At 59.6% G+C, this 17,729-nt stretch overlaps 1 protein-coding gene across 1 annotated transcript in view; it reads left to right on the forward strand.

Annotated features, from left to right (window-relative positions):
* The window catches only part of PKD1 (polycystin 1, transient receptor potential channel interacting), a 76,654-nt gene extending 59,929 nt beyond the window's left edge, over positions 1-16,725 (forward strand). Inside the window, exons 36-49 of the mRNA XM_078880668.1 lie at positions 2,345-2,622; positions 3,323-3,434; positions 3,792-3,964; positions 4,489-4,691; positions 5,148-5,342; positions 6,445-6,599; positions 7,144-7,271; positions 7,951-8,113; positions 9,519-9,644; positions 10,052-10,238; positions 10,987-11,370; positions 12,854-12,988; positions 14,099-14,527; positions 15,195-16,725. Coding sequence (XP_078736794.1) covers positions 2,345-2,622; positions 3,323-3,434; positions 3,792-3,964; positions 4,489-4,691; positions 5,148-5,342; positions 6,445-6,599; positions 7,144-7,271; positions 7,951-8,113; positions 9,519-9,644; positions 10,052-10,238; positions 10,987-11,370; positions 12,854-12,988; positions 14,099-14,527; positions 15,195-16,016 — 3,490 coding nt within the window. The 3' untranslated portion in view covers positions 16,017-16,725. The remainder of the gene's footprint in view (positions 1-2,344; positions 2,623-3,322; positions 3,435-3,791; positions 3,965-4,488; positions 4,692-5,147; positions 5,343-6,444; positions 6,600-7,143; positions 7,272-7,950; positions 8,114-9,518; positions 9,645-10,051; positions 10,239-10,986; positions 11,371-12,853; positions 12,989-14,098; positions 14,528-15,194) is intronic.
* The last annotated feature ends 1,004 nt before the right edge of the window (positions 16,726-17,729 follow it).

Genomic DNA, 17,729 nt, shown 5'->3' on the forward strand with positions numbered 1-17,729 from the left:
CATAGACTAACACTACCCATACACTACCACTACCCATACACTACCACTACCCATACACTAACACTACCCATACACTACCACTACCCATAGACTAACACTACCCATACACTAACACTACCCATACACTACCACTACCCATAGACTAACACTACCCATACACTACCACTACCCATAGACTAACACTACCCATACACTAACACTACCCATAGACTAACACTACCCATACACTACCACTACCCATAGACTAACACTACCCATACACTACCACTACCCATACACTACCACTACCCATACACTACCACTACCCATAGACTAACACTACCCATACACTACCACTACCCATACACTACCACTACCCATACACTAACACTACCCATACACTACCACTACCCATAGACTAACACTACCCATACACTAACACTACCCATACACTACCACTACCCATAGACTAACACTACCCATACACTACCACTACCCATAGACTAACACTACCCATACACTAACACTACCCATAGACTAACACTACCCATACACTACCACTACCCATAGACTAACACTACCCATACACTACCACTACCCATACACTACCACTACCCATACACTACCACTACCCATAGACTAACACTACCCATACACTACCACTACCCATACACTAACACTACCCATACACTAACACTACCCATACACTACCACTACCCATAGACTAACACTACCCATACACTACCACTACCCATAGACTAACACTACCCATACACTAACACTACCCATACACTACCACTACCCATAGACTAACACTACCCATACACTACCACTACCCATAGACTAACACTACCCATACACTAACACTACCCATACACTACCACTACCCATACACTACCACTACCCATAGACTAACACTACCCATACACTACCACTACCCATAGACTACCACTACCCATAGACTAACACTACCCATACACTACCACTACCCATAGACTACCACTACCCATAGACTAACACTACCCATAGACTAACACTACCCATAGACTAACACTGCCCATAGACTAACACTACCCATAGACTACCACTACCCATAGACTAACACTACCCATAGACTAACACTGCCCATAGACTAACACTACCCATAGACTACCACTACCCATAGACTAACACTGCCCATAGACTAACACTGTCCATAGACTAACACTTACCCATACACTAACACTGCCCATAAACTAACACTACCCATACACTACCACTACCCATACACTACCACTACCCATAGACTAACACTACCCATACACTACCACTACCCATAGACTAACACTACCCATAGACTAACACTACCCATACACTAACACTGCCCATAGACTAACACTACCCATACACTACCGCTACCCATACACTACCACTACCCATAGACTAACACTACCCATAGACTAACACTACCCATAGACTACCACTACCCATAGACTAACACTACCCATAGACTAACACTACCCATAGACTACCACTACCCATAGACTACCACTACCCATAGACTAACACTGCCCATAGACTAACACTACCCATAGACTACCACTACCCATAGACTAACACTACCCATAGACTAACACTGCCCATAGACTAACACTACCCATAGACTACCACTACCCATAGACTAACACTGCCCATAGACTAACACTACCCATAGACTACCACTACCCATAGACTAACACTACCCATAGACTAACACTGCCCATAGACTACCACTACCCATAGACTAACACTGCCCATAGACTAACACTGTCCATAGACTAACACTACCCATACACTAACACTGCCCATAAACTAACACTACCCATACACTACCACTACCCATAGACTAACACTACCCATAGACTAACACTGCCCATAGACTACCACTACCCATAGACTAACACTGCCCATAGACTAACACTGTCCATAGACTAACACTACCCATACACTAACACTGCCCATAAACTAACACTACCCATACACTACCACTACCCATACACTACCACTACCCATAGACTAACACTACCCATACACTACCACTACCCATAGACTAACACTACCCATAGACTAACACTACCCATACACTAACACTGCCCATAGACTAACACTACCCATACACTACCACTACCCATACACTACCACTACCCATAGACTAACACTACCCATACACGACCACTACCCATAGACTAACACTACCCATACACTAACACTACCCATAGACTAACACTACCCATAGACTAACACTACCCATACACTCAACACTGCACTTCAGATGGGCATGATTGGCTATGTACGGTGCTAAAGAAGTTCAACGCACAAACACACGCGCGCGTTTACGTTTCTCCAGAGCCGGTCCCAAGTCTCTCCCCGACTTGCTGGCGACTCACGCCGCCCACACCGGCACCACCGCGGCCGCGGCGGCGGCGGCGGTGGGCCCCACCACCGCCGGCCCCACCGCCGCCGGTCCCGCGGCACGGCCGTCTCTGCGGCGGGCGGGGGCGTCGCGCAGCCTCCGCGTAGACGCGTCGCTCGCGTCATCGTCGGAGGAGGGGGAGCCGCTCTCCCTGCCGGGCTCCGAGCGCGGCGCCAATTCCTCCGCCCGCGACAGCCGGCTCACGCCCGCCGGTGAGCGGGCCACCGAGCCCGGCATGTCCCCAACACGCGCTCACCGAATTGCATTCCGCTCGCTCGACAAGGGAGCCGAGTCCGTCGGCTCAATCTTCGCAGCGGTGTGCGGTCCGAGCGAACCACGATCGTCGATTCCTCCGCCCATCGCCGCCGCCACTACCAAACTGCCGATAACAACAACTCACTCACTCACAGACTCGGTCACCCACTCATGCAACAACAAAGATCCCCCGTATAGTGTCAACAGACTGTTGGGGCAAGTGCTGTTCGCGAGGCCGGCACAGCACCACGCCCGGCCACCCTTTGTCCCCCCAGTGGCGATGTTTACACACCGCACCAGGTACTCATTTGAGGCTCAGTCGACCTAGGGGAGGCCCAGGACCGGTTCAGATAATCGTCACTGGTGTTGGCCATGAGGGGGAATCGAACCCGGGTGGCCAGGTTCATTGCGCAGTGCACTAACTGCTACGCAACCGCTCCCCACTCACCCACCCACCCACTCACTCACCCACCCACCCATCCACTGACTCACCCACTCACCTACCTACTCTCTCACACACCCACTCACTCACATGCCCACTCACACCTCCACTCACTGATCCACTCACCCACCCACTCACTCACCCACTCACTCACCCACCCACCCACCCACTCACTCACCCACCACTCCCGTGTCCGTGCGTTGCGGTGTGCGCAGACGAGGAGCTGATGCAGCAGATCCTGGCGGAGAGCGGGAGGTCGCAGGATCGACCTTCCTCGGACAGCGGCCGCTTCTCACCACGCGCCGACGCCGACCTCCTGTCTGACATGTGAGTGGGAGGGTCGGTGAGTGGAGCCGGGAGAGTCGGTGAGCGGAGCCGGGAGAGTCGGTGAGTGGGGCCGGGACGGTCGGTGAATGGAGCCGGGAGAGTCGGTGAGTGGAGCCGGGAGGGTCGGTGAGTGGGAACAGAAGCAAAGGAACTCTGCCTACGTTACCCGATGAGTAACCGCCGGTGTTAACGGCAATCGGTGGAGACATCGGTGGAGTTTGGTGATCTGGCTAGCGCAGCTCTGGCAATGCGGACGCCCGAATAGCGCTGGCCAGGCCGGTCAGCGGTGGCCCCAAGACGGCTGTCACCGTCTCACCGTCTCACCGCTCCCTCGCCCGCCCTCCCGCCCCTGCGCAGCCTCGACCCGGCGGCCTTGCCGGGAGCCGAGCGGCGGGCGCCGTGGAGCCGGGGCGGCGTTGGCGGCGGCGGCGCGTCCTGCGGCTCGGCGTCGTGCGTCCCGTCGGCGCGGAGCCGCTCGGGGGTCGCCTCGTGCCTCTCCCAGCCGGGATCGGCAGCGTCGCGGAAAACCGGTGACTCGCCGAGCGACACGCACAACACACGCACAACGCACGCACAACGCACGCACAACACACGCACAACACACGCACAACACACGCACAACACACGCACAACGCACGCACAACACACGCACAACGCACGCACAACACACGCACAACACACGCACAACACACGCACAACACACAACACACGCACAACACACGCACAACACACAACACACGCACAACACACGCACAACACACAACACACGCACAACACACGCACAACACACAACACACGCACAACACACAACACACGCACAACACACGCACAACACACGCACAACACACAACACACGCACAACACACGCACAACACACGCACAACACACAACACACGCACAACACACGCACAACACACGCACAACACACAACACACGCACAACACACGCACGACACACAACCCACGCTCCCTAACGGCACTTTGCGCCCGCAGCCTCGTGTGGCCTACACGGGGAGAGACCTGTGTGTTTACGCGTTGCCCCGTGCCGCCCGCAGTGTGCGTGCGGCGTGGCGTGCGGGCGCCCCTGCCGCGCTGGTGCGCGACGCTGGCGCACGGCGCGTGCGTGGCCGGGTTTGCCGCGTGCGTCACGGCGACGTGCCTCTACGGCGTCAGCTTCTCGCCCAGCGTGGCGCTCGCGTGGATCCTGGCGTCCGTCACGGCGCTCGCCACCTCCTTCCTCCTGCTGGAGCCTCTCAAGGTGATGCTGGCGCTGGGCCGGAGGGCGCTGGCGGTGGTAGTGGTGGTTGTTATGGTGGTGGTGGTGGTGGTTATGGTGACGGTGGTGATGGCGGTGAAGGAGTCGATGACTGACAGTGAATGTGGTGGTGATGATGGTGGTGACGTTGGCAGCAGTGGTGGTGGCAATGGTGGTGAGTGAGTCGATGACTGGCGATGGTGGCAGTAGCTGGTGGTAGCCTCACGGCGCTCGCGACGGCGGTTGCGGTGACGGCGGTGACAGCAGCAACGGGCGGAAGCGCCACCGGCGGTAGCGGTGGTCGTGGTGGTTGAAAGTTGGCGGCATCACAGCGTCGGTAGCAATGACATTGGTGGTGACGGTGACGGTGGCGGTGACGGTGGCGGTGACGGTGGTGGTGGCAGTGACGGTGGCGGTGACGGTGGCGGTAACGGTAACGGTGGCGGTTTGCGCGACCAGATCTTGGTGGAGGCGCTGGCCCGCGCCGCGCTGCAGCGCCGCGTTGACCCGGACGAGGACGACGAGCTGGTGGAGGAGCCGCTGGTGCGGCCGGCGCCCGACCCCATGGGCAAGGTGCGGGCGCCCTGCGGCTACGGCCTCCTGCAGGCCAAGGAGGAGGCCCGCAAGCTCCGCCACCTCAAGGCCCTCGTGAAGGTGAGAGGGGAGCAGCGCCGTGAGAGCGCCCCCCCCCCTATCCCCCCCCTACCCCCCCCTACCCCCCCCTACCCCCCCTCCCCCCCACTCCCCCCCACTCCTACCCCCACTCCCCCTCCCCCCCACTCCCCCCCTCCCCCCCACTCCCCCACACCCCCACTCCCCCACTCCCCCACTCCCCCCCACACCCCCCGCTAGCACTCGCTCAGCCGTGTGGACTCAGCTGGGCCACAGCAATGAAAAAAACAACTGCCACCACCATCGCTCTGAAGAAGGGCCATCGCCTGAAACGTCGATATCCTTTTTTCCATTATGAGGCCTCCTTTGCCAGTATCAAAATATAATAATAGGTTTTTGACCCTTTTTTTGGCAACAAAATTGAAACCTTTCTCCAAGAAATCATGTTCACAGTAACCACAATACCTGCAGTCAAAATGCAAACAAAAACACACTGATAATGTGTGCATTGTCCTTGAAATTGATTGGTCCACACCAAAGACAGCTTTTTAAAATCCTTTATATTAAGTTCACTTGCTTGCTTGCTTGCGCGCTTACGACCGTGCAAATCTTTCGGTCGTTTTTTAACCCACTTCCCGTGATCCAATCGAGCTGACATTTTGCACACAGACTCGTTGTGCGTGACAATTTATTTTCGTGAAATTTTTTTTCCTAAATTTTCAACATTTTAGGAATTTTTTTTTTATATTTAATTACCAATTGCTTAATGGTGGCAGGCAATCATCTGACCCATAGGTGGCAGCCATCTCAAGCCAGAGGACGAGAGGACTCTAGCCGCCACGCATATAAAGTATTTATAGTGAAAAACTTTGTTTTTACGGGTTATACTTGTTTAGAGCCTTGTCTCATATGGTGTTCGACCAGATGACGCCTATTGGCCACCCGGGGGCTCAGACTCCCTCGCCGAAATTCTCTCCGGCGTTGCCTTCGATGACCGGTAGCGGCAGGGGCGTGAACTCGGTTAGCGTCTGTAGCGGGAGACGGACCGAGAGAGAGACGGACCGAGAGAGAGACGGACCGAGAGAGAGACGGACCGAGAGAGAGCGCGCGCGAGAGTTGCATACCGGACGTGGTTGTGCCGCAGAGCTTCGTGCTGCACCTGCTGCTGCTGCTGCTGGTGCTGCTCTTCACCTACTGGGACGCGCCGAGCGAGCGCCACGCGCGCCTGCTGGCGGCAGGCACGCGGCAGGCCATGCTGGCGGCGCGAGACGGGCCCCTGCATCTCTCGGCCCTCGCAAGGTGGGTTGGGGCTGGCGTGGGGTGGTGTGGCGTGGGGTGGGGTGGCGTGGGGTGGGGTGGTGGGGTGGCGTGGGTGGCGTGTGGTGGTGTAGTGTGGGGTGGTGTGGGGTGGTGTTGGTGGTGTAGTGTGGGGTGGTGTGGGGGTGGTGGTTTGGGTGGGGTGGTGTGGGGTGGTGTCGTGTGGGGTGGTGTGGGGGTGGTGGTTTGGGTGGGGTGGTGTGGGGTGGCGTGGGGTGGTGTGGGGTGGTGTGGGTGGCGTGGGGTGGTGTGGGGTGGCGTGGGGTGGTGTGGGGTGGCGTGGGTGGTGTGGGGTGGTGTAGTGTGGGGTGGTGTGGGGGTGGTGGTTTGGGTGGGGTGGTGTGGGGTGGTGTGGGGTGGTGTGGGGTGGTGTCGTGTGGGGTGGCGAAGCCTGCTGGACGTGGTGCCGGCCGCACCACCACACCCCGTGGTGCCGTTCCAGCCTTCGTAGGTGCCACTCACCAACCGCACTTGCCCCTGCAGCATGCTCAGGCTCTACGGGGGTTCTTTGTCTTTGTGCGAGCAGCTCGGAGCAGGTGTGGCTGTGGCTGGGCCGCGTGCTGCTGCCCCACCTCTACCCCAACGTGTCGGACGCACAGAGGCCGACCACGCTGCTGGGCACGCCACGCCTGCGCCAGATACGCAGCGCCACCGGTACAGCCCGCCTGCTCCGGCCGCCCCGGCCGCCCCCCACTGTCACCGCACTCGCTTGGCGGAAGCTAGCGCCCCCCTCTCTGTCTCCTCTATCTCCCTGTCTCGCTCGCTCGCTCTCTCTCTCCCTGTGCGACCCTCTCGAGCGGAGCGCCGGGTGGATAAAACGCAGCTAGTTGGCGCGCTAGGCGCCACAGGTGGTGCATCTGCCAGCCGTTTCATTCGGTCAACCCATGGCACCTGGGTCTGTCCCATGACCTCTTGCCAGCAGCATGGGCCTTCAAAAACGCAGCCTCATAGTGCACGTAGCCTGGCACAAGCACCGTGGTAACGTCACACCCTCTTAGTGGCGAATGGCGGTTGTTGTTGTTGTTGTTGCGCTACAAACCTGCCAATCCGGGTTCGATTCCCACTCGCGACCGTTTCCCACTCACGGTGGTGAAAATCTGAACCAGTCCTGGGCCTCCCCTAGGTCGATTCAGCCTCAAACTGAGTACCTGGTGCAGCGTGTACAAACATCGGCGCTCGGGAGACGCAAGGCTGCCAGGGCGTGGTGCTGGCCACCCACCCCCTCGTGCGCCGTGCCGGCCCTCGTCGGCGCTGCTACTCGCTCACAGCACTCGCCCCAATAGCCTGTTGAAGCCTACACGGGGGATCTTTGCCTGTGTGTGCGTGCGAGTAGTTCCGTGCGTCGCTTGGCTGGCGCCGGACTTGCCGCAGGAATGGGGCGACTGCATCGGTGATGACGTCGCCGGCGCCGTCGCCGGCAGCTTCGGTCCTGGGTGGACGCTCCCCACGCCCAACTCCAGCCTCAACTGGAACTTCACGCACGCCGGCCCTCCCAGGTGGGATAGACGCAGGGGGAAGGGGAGGCGCTGATAGTGCTTGGTTTGGTGACCACCATCACCACCAGGCAGAGGTCGCAACCGGGTACCCGATACCCGTACCCTACCCGATACCCGGCTACCCGTACCCAGTCGGGCACGGGTAGCCGTTTGCGACCCTGGTGCGGCCGGGTACGGGTACGGGTAGACCGTGAGTCACCGGTGAGTAGCCGTTTGTACGGGTAGGGAACGGGTACCCGTACCCGGCCGGGTACAGGTAGGGTACGGGTACGGCCGGGTACGGGTAAGGAATCAAAACCCGTTTGCGACCTCTGCCACCAGGCCTGGCCAGGAGTTGTTGATCGTGTATTTTGTATTGTAGTTGTTGTTGTTGTTGTAACTTTCTGACCTCGTGCCCTTACTTGACATCTGTGAAATACAGCTTCATAGCTCATCGGATTTTTTTCGGGATGAAAATAACGATTGCGATTCTGATCCTAGGCGCGTGGTCCTGCAAGGCGTGGGCCGCAGGATATGGTGGAGTGCTGAGTTGTGTGTCGCGTGTACGTGCCACGTGTGTGTGTTGTGTGTGTCGCGTGTATGTGCCATGTGTGTGTGTGGCGTGTGTCGCGTGTATGTGCCATGTGTGTGTGTGTGTTGTGTGTGTGTGGCGTGTGTCGCGTGTGTGTGTACCTGGATATTTTTGCCATCAAATATTCCACCACCTCAACTCCCCATTGGTGATGGGGCGGTTGTGGAGAGAGTGGACAGTTTTCCATACCTGGGCAGTATGCTTATGACCACCTCCGGTTTGACAGCAGAGGTTTCACTGGCCTGCCTAAGATCCATCGGTGAGCTCCTCTGACATGCAAGGCTGCGTTGGCTGAGTCATGTAGCCCACATGCCCAGCTACGGCATGCCTAAACAGCTTTTGTTCGGTCGGATCGAGGGGGCTAAACAGGCACGGGCTAGAGAAGAGATGGAGTGATGTGGTACAAAAGGACGTGGAGCTGAGTGGACTTGCCGATGACTGGTACCAGCGGTGTCAAGATCGGCCTCTTTGGAGGAGGCTCGTGAAGGACGCTACTGGGCAGTTGGAGGCAGTCGCCCTCCAACAACAACAGAGGGCGGAGGAGCGACGCTCACAACAACGAGCGGAGCGCCGGGTGCCTAAAGCACAGCAAGTTGGCACAGTAGGGGGCACAGGTGGTGCATCAGCCAGTCGTCCCAGTCATCTCAGTCAGTCGACCTGTGGCACCTGGGTCTGCCCCGTGACCTCCTGCCAGCGGGCGTTCGACACTTCACGTGGCCTCAAGGTGCACATGGCCTGGCACAGGTGTCGTGGTGACGTCACCGCCACTTAGTGACGAATGGCGGTTGTTGTTGTTTCCATATGTGCCCGTGTTGTTGTGTGTGTTGTGTGCAGTGCGTGGCACTGGGGGGAGCTGGGCTGGTACGGGGGGGGTGGCTACGTGCAGGACCTCGCAGGGGACCTGGGGCAGAGCCGCAGCACCGTGAGCATCCTCCAGCAGCAGGGCTGGATCGACAGGATGTGAGTCGCACAAAGACAAAGATCCACCCTGTTGCCTTGAGGGGCTGTCGGGCCAAGTGCTGTTAGCGAGGAGCTGTGAAGGCCGGAACGGCACACAAGGGGGAGGGTGGCCAGCACCACCGCCTTTGTCTCCCCAGTGGCGAGGTTTACACACCGTACCAGGTACTCTATCGAGGCTGAGTCGATCTAGGGGAGGCCCAGGACCGGTTCAGATATTCATCGCCGGTTCGTCGCCCAGCGGCGCTAACCGCTACACGAACCGCTATACGAACCGCTGCACGACCGCACACGCATCCATGCAACCGCAACAACAACAGCCGCCGCTGGCCACTAAGTAGCGCTGATGTCACCACGGTGCCGGGACCGGTGACCATCACACGCGCGTGTGCGTGTGTGCGTGTGCGCAGGACGCGCGCGGTGCTGGTGGAGTTTGCGCTGCGATGCCGGGCGGTGGGGCTCGTGGCGGCCGTCACCGTCCTCTTCGAGTTCCCCGTGGCGGGCGCCGGCATCGTCGCCGTGCCGTCGCTGAGCGTGCGCGCGGCACGGCCGCTTGGCCTGCGGCACCGGGACTCGGCGCTGGTGCTCACGCTCTCCGTGAGTGCCGGTCAGAGCGCCGGTCGGAGGGCCCGTGGTGGCCGGGGCGCGGCCGCCAGGCGTGGCCTCACACCCCCGGCATTGTGCGGCCTTGGTTAGCGCACGTGGTCACAAACAAAGACAAAGATCCCCCGCGTAGCCTGTGGCCAACTCTTTAGTTTTATTCGGTAAAGGCACGTAGGTAAAAAATAAAATAAAAGAAAAATGAAAACAACTAAATTAAATGACGACGTTTCAGGCGCAACAAACGTCGTGAATTAATTTAGTTGTTTTCATTTTTATTTTATTTACCGACGTGACTTTACCGAATAAAACTAAAGAGTCTGGATTCTTGCAGTCACGAAAACTTAAAATCTAGAACTGTTGCAGACTGTTGGAGCGAGTGCTGTTAGCGAGTAGCACCTATGAAGACCTGCACGGCACACGAGGGGATGGGTAGCCAGCACCACGCCCGATCGCCTTTGTCTCCCTAGGTACTAAATTGAGGCTGAGTCAACCTAAGGAAGGCCTAGGACCGGTTCAGATATCCGTCACCGGTGTTGGCCGTGAGCGGGAATTGGACCGGGGTTGCCGGGTTCGTAGCGCGCTACACCACCGCTCCCCACGCACACATGGTAAATATTCAGTCGAAGACAAAGATCATAGACTGTTGGGGCAAATACACACGCGACACAGCCTGCGAACGCATCGGCGAGCCACGCGGCGGCACAACCACGAGCTCACCCGGCACTCGGGCCCGTGTCCGCAGGTCATGCTGCTAGCGCTGGGCTCCGTGCGCATCCTGCTGGCGCTGTGGTCGTCGTGGCGCCGGTTCCGCAGATCCGCAGCCCCCACTCAGCAGCCGTCGTCGTCGACGTCGTCGTCGTCGTCGTCGTCGTCATCATCGTCGTCCTGGTCGTTCTTCTCGGCGCCCGTGTCGCCGGCGCCGTCGCACGTGGGCTGGGCGCTGGCCCGCTGGCTGTCGATGGCGCTGTGCGTGTGCGCGCCGGCCGTCACGCTGTACCGCCTCGCGCTGGGCGAGCTTCTCGCTTGGGCGCCGGCGCCGGAGTTCCAGGACGTGCGGAGCGCCGTCTTCGTGGCCGAGGCCGCGACGGCGCTCGCCGCCTCGCTGCTCTTCCTCTCGCTCGTTACGGTAAGCGCCCGCAAAGACAAAGATCCCCCGCGCGGCCTCAACGGACCGTTGGGGCAAGTGCCGTAAGCTAGCGGTACCTGTGAAGGCCGGCACGGCACAGGCCGGGTCGGGTGGCCAGGACCACGCCCGGCCGCCTTTGTCTTCCCGGTACCACACACACCGCGCCGGCTACTTCCCGGTACCACACACACCGCGCCGGCTACTCATTTGAGGCCGAGTCGACAATCCGCTACTTCACCAATGTGGCGGATTGAGAAAAACGAGTCGTGTAAACTGTTCATATTTGACTCTCTGTATCTGCGACGGGTCTCCTGGCGATCGAGAGCTCAGCCCGGGCGAGACGGCCGTGGTGCCGTCACTCTGTGGACGGGCGTCACCCCCCCCCCCCCCACATCGTCTCAACGCACAAACCCCCCGCAGCAGATTGCGCCCCCCCCCTCAAAGGAATAGTGCCGCCCTCCCCGTGCCCCCCCCCCCCCACGCGAAAATCGCTGGAGATGCCGGGGGACGTCGGTTCATGTGAACGCTGCCGCGAGAGGTCACGCGTTTGGCACTCAACGGCCCGGATTAACCGCGCGGCACCTGAGATTTTGACGTAGATTTATATAACCCGTGGATTTTGTCCCTTAAGCCCAAAGTAATCATCTCAAAACAGTGACACGTTGTTATTCTCGTAAATGTTTATTACAAGCCGCGTGCTTTAAAGCGAACAAATATGTTGCTCCGGTTAATCCGATATCCACGTGAACGCCTCTGCAGTACAGTAGTTGCATTTCTTGTCAACGGTGGGCGGAGTTTGTTTGATGCTGATGGGCGTGGCTCTGCTGCTGTTATCCACTTAGTGGACCGCATCTTCTGCTGGATGGGAGCAGGAAAAGTGTTTTTTATCACTGCGCACGCGCATCGGCCGATCGATCATTAGCACGACAATTTTTAGTTTTTACACTATGAGACCTCCTTTACCAGTGGCAAAATATAGTAATAGGTTTTTACCCTTTCAACTGGTACAAAAAGTGACGCCTTTATACAAGGCATCATGTTTGGAGACTCGGCTCTAAGGAAAGCTGTCTCGGGTGTGGACCAATCAACTTCAAGGACAGTGCATATCATTATCATCATCAGAGTTGTTTCTTTTTGTTTGCATTTTGACTGCTTGTGTTGTGGTTATTACAAACATGATGCCTTGTATAAAGGTGTCAGTTTTTGTACCAGTTGAAAGGGTAAAAACCTATTACTAAATTTTTAGTTTTGTTCATTTAGAAGCTCAATTTTCTTAATTTCAATATCATTTGTACCCATATTGGTGGTTTTTGGCACAGAGATTATCCGCGATTTTTTATTATCCGCGGCCATCATCCCCATCATCAGCACGGATTATCGAGAGCTCTACCGTAACGTGACAAACGAACGAATGAATTATCATCGTTATTATTATTGATCAAGTTGACGACGGCGCCTCACGTCCCCCCCCCACCCCCCGCAGGCGGCACGGCAGGTGCGGTTTGTCCGCGCGTGGGCCCTGCTGGGCAAGACGTTCGAGCGAGCGTGGCCGCGGCTGTGGCGGACGCTGGCGCTCTTCCTGACGGCGCTGCTGGCCTTCACGCAGCTGGGCTTGCTGGTGAGAGGGCGCGGGAGGGGAGGGGCCATTTGGCACCGGCTCCCGCACACATACACACTGCCACGTTGCAGCATGCACACACGCACACGTACGGACTGCCACGTTGCAGCACGCACACACGCACACGTACAGAATGCCGCGTTGCAGTACGCACACGCACACGTACAGACTGCAGCATGCACACGCACGCGTGTGCCCCCTGGTGTGCCAACTCGCTGCGTTTTAGCTGCCCTTTCGCTCCGCTCTTCGTTGTGAGCGTCGCTCCTCTGTCCTCCACACACACAGCCACACACACAGCCACACACACAGCCACACACACAGCCACACACACAGCCACACACACAGCCACACACACAGCCACACACACAGCCACACACACAGCCACACACACAGCCACACACACAGCCACACACACAGCCACACACACAGCCACACACACAGCCACACACACAGCCACACACACAGCCACACACACAGCCACACACACAGCCACACACACAGCCACACACAACAACACCCACTCCTACTCAACACACCGCTCTCTATTCAGCTGCCAATTAACCGGCGGGTCAACAAACACACGCTGAATAATTCACCTGCTGTCAATAAACGTGTCGGGCAATACACAAGTGAACGCACATACTGACCTGGGGGCGGCTCAGCACCGGTTCAGAAGAATCATCAGCGGTGTTGGCCGTGAGCGGGAATCGAACTCGGGTCTCCCGGTTCGTTGTGCAGCGCGCTAACCGCTGCTACAATACCGCCCCCGATACCGTTCCCTACACGTGAAAAAACGAAGACACACACGGAGACAAAAACACACAAAGACAAAGATACAGACAGACAAAGAAACACAAAGACAAACACCACACAGACACTCGCACACAGACAAAGACACACAAAGACAAGATACACACGCAGACAAAGACACACACTCACTCACAGACAAAGACACACAGACACTCACAGACAAAGACACACGCCCACACACAGACAAAGACACGCAGACACTCACAGACAAAGACACACACTGACACACAGACAAAGACACCAAGACACGCTCGTGCCGGCCGAGGAAGCTCACCCGCTCCCTCTCCTCTGCGCCGGCAGATTTTCTCGCAGCGCGTCAGCTGCTTCCGTCGCTTCGGCCTTGCGCTGGGCTCGCTCGTCTCGGCGCTTCGCTCGGGGCGCCGGCTACTGCTGGCGGCGCCGTCGCCACCGTCGCCGCCGCCCTCCACGCCGCCGCCGCCGGCGCCGTCCCGGTGGTCGTGGTGGTCGGCGTTATCGCCGCCGTCTGCCCGGCCGTGGTCCTCCCGGCCGGAGGCCGCGTGGCCGTGGGCGGCGGCAGCCTTCCTGCTGCTGCTGGCGCTGGGCGCGGGAGCGGCGCTGGCGCGCGGGTTTGCCGCGGCGCTGGCGGCAGCGCACCGGCGGGAGCGCGCCGAGGCTCGGCGGCCCGCGGTGGCGCCGCAGGATTACGAGATGGCCGAGTTCCTGCTCAAGCGCGTCCGCCTCGTGCTGGGCCTGAGCAAGGCCAAGGAGGTAACGGGCGCCCGGGCCGAGCTCGCCGCTGGATCCGGTCCGGTCGGCGTGGCGGTCTGAAACAAAAACTATTGAAGTGTTTTTTATTTATATTCGGTAAGGCCCCACTGAGCTATGTAGATTTTTTTTTTTTATGTAAGTGACCTAGCCTTCACAAATGATAGCTTAACGAAGTGGCTTATCATCATCATTATCATGTCGAAATTTATAGCAGCCTAATACTCTAAACGCGTGGTGATGTTGATTCTCTAAATGTGGAGGGAAAAACCGGAGGACCCGGAGAAAAATCCACGCGAGAGAGAGAGAGACACACAAACCCCAAATGTACAGCAGCAGCAGCAGGCGTCAGGGTCGAGATTGTACCAATGACCTCCTGTGCACCAGGCGACGTAGTTAACATCTCGCAGTGCCCGGTCAGCGTGAGGCAGCCTGGCAGATCGGGAGGCGACGTGAGCCGAGCGCCAGCGCGGAGGGTCGGGGTTCGAGGCTCGGGCCCAGCTGCGGCCCCGGTGAATCGGGTCGGCTCGGCGCTCTGACTCTCGGAGCCCCTCCCGTGGAGCCCGTCGGTTGCCGTGCGACCCGGACCGCGTGGCCGCCGGGCGCGTGCCCTTACTCCCCCGTCCTCTGATCCCCCGGTCCCCCCTCGCCCCCCCCCGTGCCCACGCAGTTCCGCCACAAGGTGAAGTTCGAGGGCATGGAGTCGCTGCCGTCGCGATCCTCCCGCGACGCGCCGTCTCCGCCCCCCCGCCCGCCCACCTCCTCCTCCGTGTCGTCGTCGGCGTCGTCCACCTCGTCGCTGCTCGCGACGTCGGCGTCGACGTCGCGGGTCGGCGCGGAGCAGCCGGCGTCGCCGTCGCCGCCGGCGCGGGAGGAGCTGGAGCGGTGCTACGCGGCGGCGGGGCCCGCGGCGGAGCGCCTGCTGGCGCTGTTTGAGCGCGTGTGCGAGCTCACCGACGACGTGCTCCGCCTGGAGCTGGCGCTCGAGGACGCGCGGCTCCGGCTCGGCGCCGGCCCCGAGCCGCCGCCGGCGCCGCCGCCGCCCGAGCCGAGGGGGGCGGCCGAGGGCCGAGCGGCGAGCGGGGAGACCGGCGAGGAAGCCGCGCGGGAAACGGCGCCCGCCGCCAAACCCCCACCCGGCGCCGCCGACGGCGCGCGGCGGAGGAGCGGGCGTCCGGAGTTGCCGCGGGCGCCGCGGTCAGAGGCGGAACAAGACGGCGCCGAGGCCGCCCCGACCGCGAGGGCCGTCTCCGGGTACCGCGCGCCGCCACGGCCGCCCTTCGGCAAGGAGGTGCCGGCGCTCGGGCAGCGGCGCACGCGGCTTCCCGGGGCGTTGCCGGGCGGCGCCGGCGGTGCCGTGCTGCCGCCGGCGCCGTTCGGGGGGCCGCGCGGCCGGATCGGCGCGGAGGAGGTCGCGGGGGGGATCGGCGGACTGGCGCGGCCCGGCGCCGTCGCCATCGCGACGCAGAGCGTCAAGAGGAGCGCGTGGTAGGCGGGCCGCGCTGCCCGGGGCCGTACGAGCCGTACGCAGGAACGGCGCTCGCTCGAAGTGTGCATAGGGTGGACGTGCGTCTACGTGAGCGCGGTGTTTTTGGTGATCGCCAGCGGCACCGGTGGCAGCAGCTGGGGACGCAGCTGATTATTTATTGGCGCCGTCGGCGGCACCGTGGCGAGGCTGTTCGGCTGCGAGCTCTCCCGCCGAGCCGCACTGGGAGCGAGCTTCTTCGGGAAACCCGAGGAAGCACCGACGCTTCCTGGCGCGAGGGGCGAAACGTCGGACGTCGCAGCAGCAGCAGCACGCGGCGGTGTGGCTCGCGGTCCGCCACGTGTCGCGTTCCGTCGATCCGACAGATTCTCGTTCCTTTCGTCCGGGTTTTTTTATTTGACCAAATATTGCCGTGCGGGAGCGACGGAGTGGGCGAGGCACTTGTCAATGGACACTTCCACTTGGGACACGAGCGGCTGCCCTCTGGGTCGGCTGCCCTCTGGGTCGGCTGCCCTCTGGGTCGGCTGCCCTCTGGGTCGGCTGCCCTCTGGGTCGGCTGCCCTCTGGGTCGGCTGCCCCACAGAGTTTAACCAAATTGAGGCGCGAGCGATCGGTCGCTCGCTTGCAGCGGAGGCGCAGGCTCCGGACCCCTCAGGCCCGGCGGGCACGAAGGTGACGACGCGTCGGCACAACCACGACGATCGGTCGTGGTCGTCCTGGACGGGGGAGGGTCGGGGGTGGGTGGGTGGGCGTTGGTGGGGGCAGAGCCAGGGATCTGCTGCGAAGGGGGCGTGGGGCCAGACGCGTCCTCGACCGCTCACTCGGATGTGGGCAAAGCGCCCGCGTCAGGATGGCGTTCGGCCGAGCGGGGTGTCCGCCCGTTGGGGTTTGTTGTTGTTGCACTTTGCACTTTGTGTACGGCGTGCCGAGCCGGCGACGCGCCGGCGACGTTGCCCGGCGCCGACCGGCGAAGGATGGCGGCGTTCGCCGGAGTTTTGGAGCGCGCGCTCACGCGGTCGATTCGCTCTCCGCGGAGGTTTGTCGCCCGTGAGTTGTCACGAACCCTTTCCCGTTGCGGTGACGTACGTGTACATCGTCAGAATGGAATCGGAAGAAAAAATCAAGTAACTTTGTCGGTACCGAGGCTCCCACAAGGCCGTGCGGCGGGTTGGCGTGTGGCACGGGTGGCAGCTGCCGTAGAGCGCGACGGTTCTCTGCGGTGAGTTGAGTGCCTTGAAAAACCACGGCGCTCCTGCTACGCCGAGCTGCTCGTGCGGTGAACGGGACACCGCCCTCACCAACGGGAGAAGGGTTAACGGGCAGGAGACATCATGGGAGGAAGACAAAGGTGGAGGGGGGGGCTTCGTAACGTATCCCTTTCTCCACACGGAAACATCAACAGTATTTCGTACCCGACCCCCCTCTGCCACACGCCGCTGCCTTCTGGGTATTGCAGCAGCAGTAGCAGCATCTAGATTTGAAGCTTTCGTGACTGCAAGGATTCATATTCTTAGGTTTTTCTGTAAAGTCACGTAGGTAAAAAATTAAAATTAAAATTAATAAAAGTAAAATAAAATAAAAATCACGACGTTTCGGAGGCAACACAAGCTTCCGTCTTCAGGTGGAACCGTCACAGCACGCTCGCTGTATCAAGTAAGAGAAATTCCAAGAAAACAGTCCTTGTATATTTTTATTTAATTTTTATTTAATTTTTATTTT

This window comes from Lampetra fluviatilis, chromosome 58 (assembly GCF_964198595.1).
Source record: "Lampetra fluviatilis chromosome 58, kcLamFluv1.1, whole genome shotgun sequence".
In the NCBI taxonomy this organism is placed as follows: domain Eukaryota; kingdom Metazoa; phylum Chordata; class Hyperoartia; order Petromyzontiformes; family Petromyzontidae; genus Lampetra; species Lampetra fluviatilis.